This window comes from Papaver somniferum, chromosome 8, assembly GCF_003573695.1.
Source record: "Papaver somniferum cultivar HN1 chromosome 8, ASM357369v1, whole genome shotgun sequence".
Taxonomy (NCBI): domain Eukaryota; kingdom Viridiplantae; phylum Streptophyta; class Magnoliopsida; order Ranunculales; family Papaveraceae; genus Papaver; species Papaver somniferum.
Window position 1 is genome coordinate 45,174,566 of NC_039365.1, and position 3,025 is coordinate 45,177,590.

The window sequence follows — 3,025 nt, forward strand, 5'->3', positions numbered from 1 at the left end:
TGGTAGCTAATCAGTACGCGATATGGCAATAACAATCCGTTAAAAGACTTCCAAAATTGCATTTCATTGGCCATAATCGGAAGAACAGCACTCATGGTAATATTTGAAAGCACTTGCTAATATATATCGAAAAGACTACTTAATTTCCATTAAAAGTGCTTACAGACTCAACCGATCATTTTGATCGATAAACACAAAGAAAAACACCTTACTCTAATAAATTACTCAATCGAAGGGTCTTTCATTACAAAAATCAAATAAAAGACCCAAATTATATATATTCAGACTCATGATAAAAACTGAAAAACCAAAAGCATAAGATCAATGGAAAGACAAAGTAGCGAGATGATGATGACGCCGTAGATTCTGCTGATAATATTGCTGATTATTCACTTCCTTGTCAATACGTGCTTTCAGATGAAGAAAATCACGTATGGAACAAGGAAGAATTAACGGACCATTTGTATGGTACCCGTAAACCTCATGCGCCTTATCGAGAAGTCGTTTGAACAGAGAATGATACAAGTACGATATCGGAATCACAAACCGTTGAAATCCACCTTCTTCTTCTAATCCGACTTGAACTGCTAGCCATCCTTTCTTCACTTTCATTTTCTTTTCGTCTTGCATGGAAACTTTTTCGTACAACATATTTTGCTCTTGATTCCCAAAAACAGCTTAAAATTTTAGATGGAGCAAGAAAACTAGAAAGTGATGAAGAAGATGAGAATGTTTTGTGCAGAGACTTGGATTTGGAGACTCAAGGGAGAAGAAGGTGTTTATATATATGCAAAAAGGAGAGGAGTGAGGATTTTCATAGTTAAGAAATGGAGTGTACGTTTTAAGGGATATACCCTAATTGAGTGCTCGGATGGACCACTTTCTCCTTTAACTTCTTTTTTAACATATTACATGGCTCATATTGTTCTTTGATAATGTATTGGACATTCTCTCTTTTCTTATCTCATATCTAAGCCTTTGATTTGTTTTTGGTTTTTCACTCTTTGTAGCTAAATGAATGATGGAGAAAAGGTCACTTTGGTCTTTGTGGGAGCCTACCACATAAATGGTCATTTTGCATAATGTCATCACCTTGAAATTTCTCTTTGATTCTTTAGGCATTTAAAGATTAGTAGTAATAGTGTTTGATTACATGGGGGATTAGGATTAAATTAGTTAATGATGACATAATTGTTGGCCGACACGTCGTTTTTTGATTCGTTATTAGCATGTTAATGAATAAATGTCATATCAAGAAATAGAAGATTTTTTTTTTGCAATTAGCCAATTACTATTCACCCAACCTTTTTATAATTAATGCATTTTTGTAGATATTTTTTGAAATTGTGTCACCATGATGCTTCTAATCATGCATTAATTACTTTCATAATTGGTTTATATTTGTGTCCGAAGGTTAAAAGACGATATCCAAAACATGAGTAAAACAAATGCCCAACCTAGATGGAATGTAACTTATGTAAGAACTGGTAAAATATTTTTACTCCTAGATGGAATGTAACTAATGGACAAGTAAAAATTAATATGGGTGAAATGGATACCAAAAAAATAGCAAAAATGAATCTGGATTTATCCTGACAACTGATATAAATTAAAAATAAGAAAAAATATTTGAAAATGGGTAGGATAAAACTGTTTACATTCTGGCTATTTTTACATTCTCGTTCATTTAAACGGTATCAAATTTATATGTCTTTTTTACCCATGAATTATCGTTATTGAGTTAATTGACCAATTTTGTGTTCCGAAAACATGCATAAATAGTGTGCGGAAATTGAAACCATAACAATCACTTATTCTTACCTGGCTTCCTTCCGATGTGTGTCGATGCATTATTCTTTATTTAGATCAGAGAAATCTTGAGACAGGTTATATAGGTCTCAAAGTCATCCATAATTTGATAAAATCCATAATCACATCCAGTGCTAGAAGATAAGTATAAAGAAAGAAATCACAGCTGATTTTAATTTGTAATCATAAACTCTGCTTTTGTGTTTCTTGCACCATACAATGCGTACGGATCATACTCAAGTTGTCTATTATAGTGGTGTGATGGAATGATAACAAATGAAATTAAGATTAAAAATCTTGATAATTTTTATGATTGGTTACAACAATTCCAATAGCCAGCATTAATAGTGTTGTAATGGAAATGACAACATCTCTAAACTGAGTTTTATCACAGGTCATAAGTCATTAAATTTGCAGAATAATATTCTTAATTAGGATGACACTAATCCAGCTTAAAAGCATCCAAAGTATACTAAAGATGATCGACAAAGGTGTATTCTTACTCATCTTTGGTACTGCCGTAGTACTGGTTGTTTGGACAACTGCTTTAATCTGTCTTTTGACGACCAACAACAAAAAACAATTAAAAATTAAAAAGAAAAAGAAGAAAAAGTGATTAACCATAAATGCTAATCTCCTAAATAAAAAACGGAAAATGGGTCATTTGTCCAAATATTTTTAAATCACGGTTCAAATGGACGAGTAAAAAATTGTTTGGGTGAAATGGCCAAAAAAAAAATAGCTAGGATGAATCCTAACTTAAATTTAAAAAATAGCAAGGATGAAACTGGATACATCCTGTGTAAATTAAAAATAAGAAAAAATATTTGAAAATAGGCACGATGAAACTGGTTACATCCTGCCTATTTTTACATTTTTGTCCATTTAAACAGTATCAAAATCTAACTGTTCATTTCACCCAGGAATTGTTGATTTTGGTCTTTTTAACCAATTTTGTGAATAGAAAACTATGAAAGTACAATTTTGCTTATAAATGTAAAAGTTTTAAAAATAGTAATTACTGTAGTTATTTTGCTATGATTGTATGTGAAAAATAATCAACATTAGTTAAATTATCAAGATTAACCTGGTCTCTAAAATGGCTTATCAGGTAGGCTGCCATCGCATTGGATGGTTCCAGTTACAGTAAAATTTTGATAAATTAATAATTTTGGGACCGCAAAAAATTATTATTTTAGCGAAGTTATTAATTTAT

At 31.3% G+C, this 3,025-nt stretch overlaps 1 protein-coding gene across 1 annotated transcript; it reads right to left on the bottom strand.

Annotated features, from left to right (window-relative positions):
- Positions 1–321: 321 nt before the first annotated feature.
- Positions 322–651, bottom strand: LOC113305517 (auxin-induced protein 6B-like). The gene has a single exon (XM_026554538.1). It carries the CDS (start codon positions 649–651, stop codon positions 322–324), a length of 330 nt encoding a protein of 109 aa, XP_026410323.1.
- Positions 652–3,025: the final 2,374 nt, after the last annotated feature.

Bases quoted from the DNA above. Each gene is read 5' to 3' on its own strand.
- LOC113305517 (XM_026554538.1), bottom strand. From the start codon at position 651: ATGTTGTACGAAAAAGTTTCCATGCAAGACGAAAAGAAAATGAAAGTG.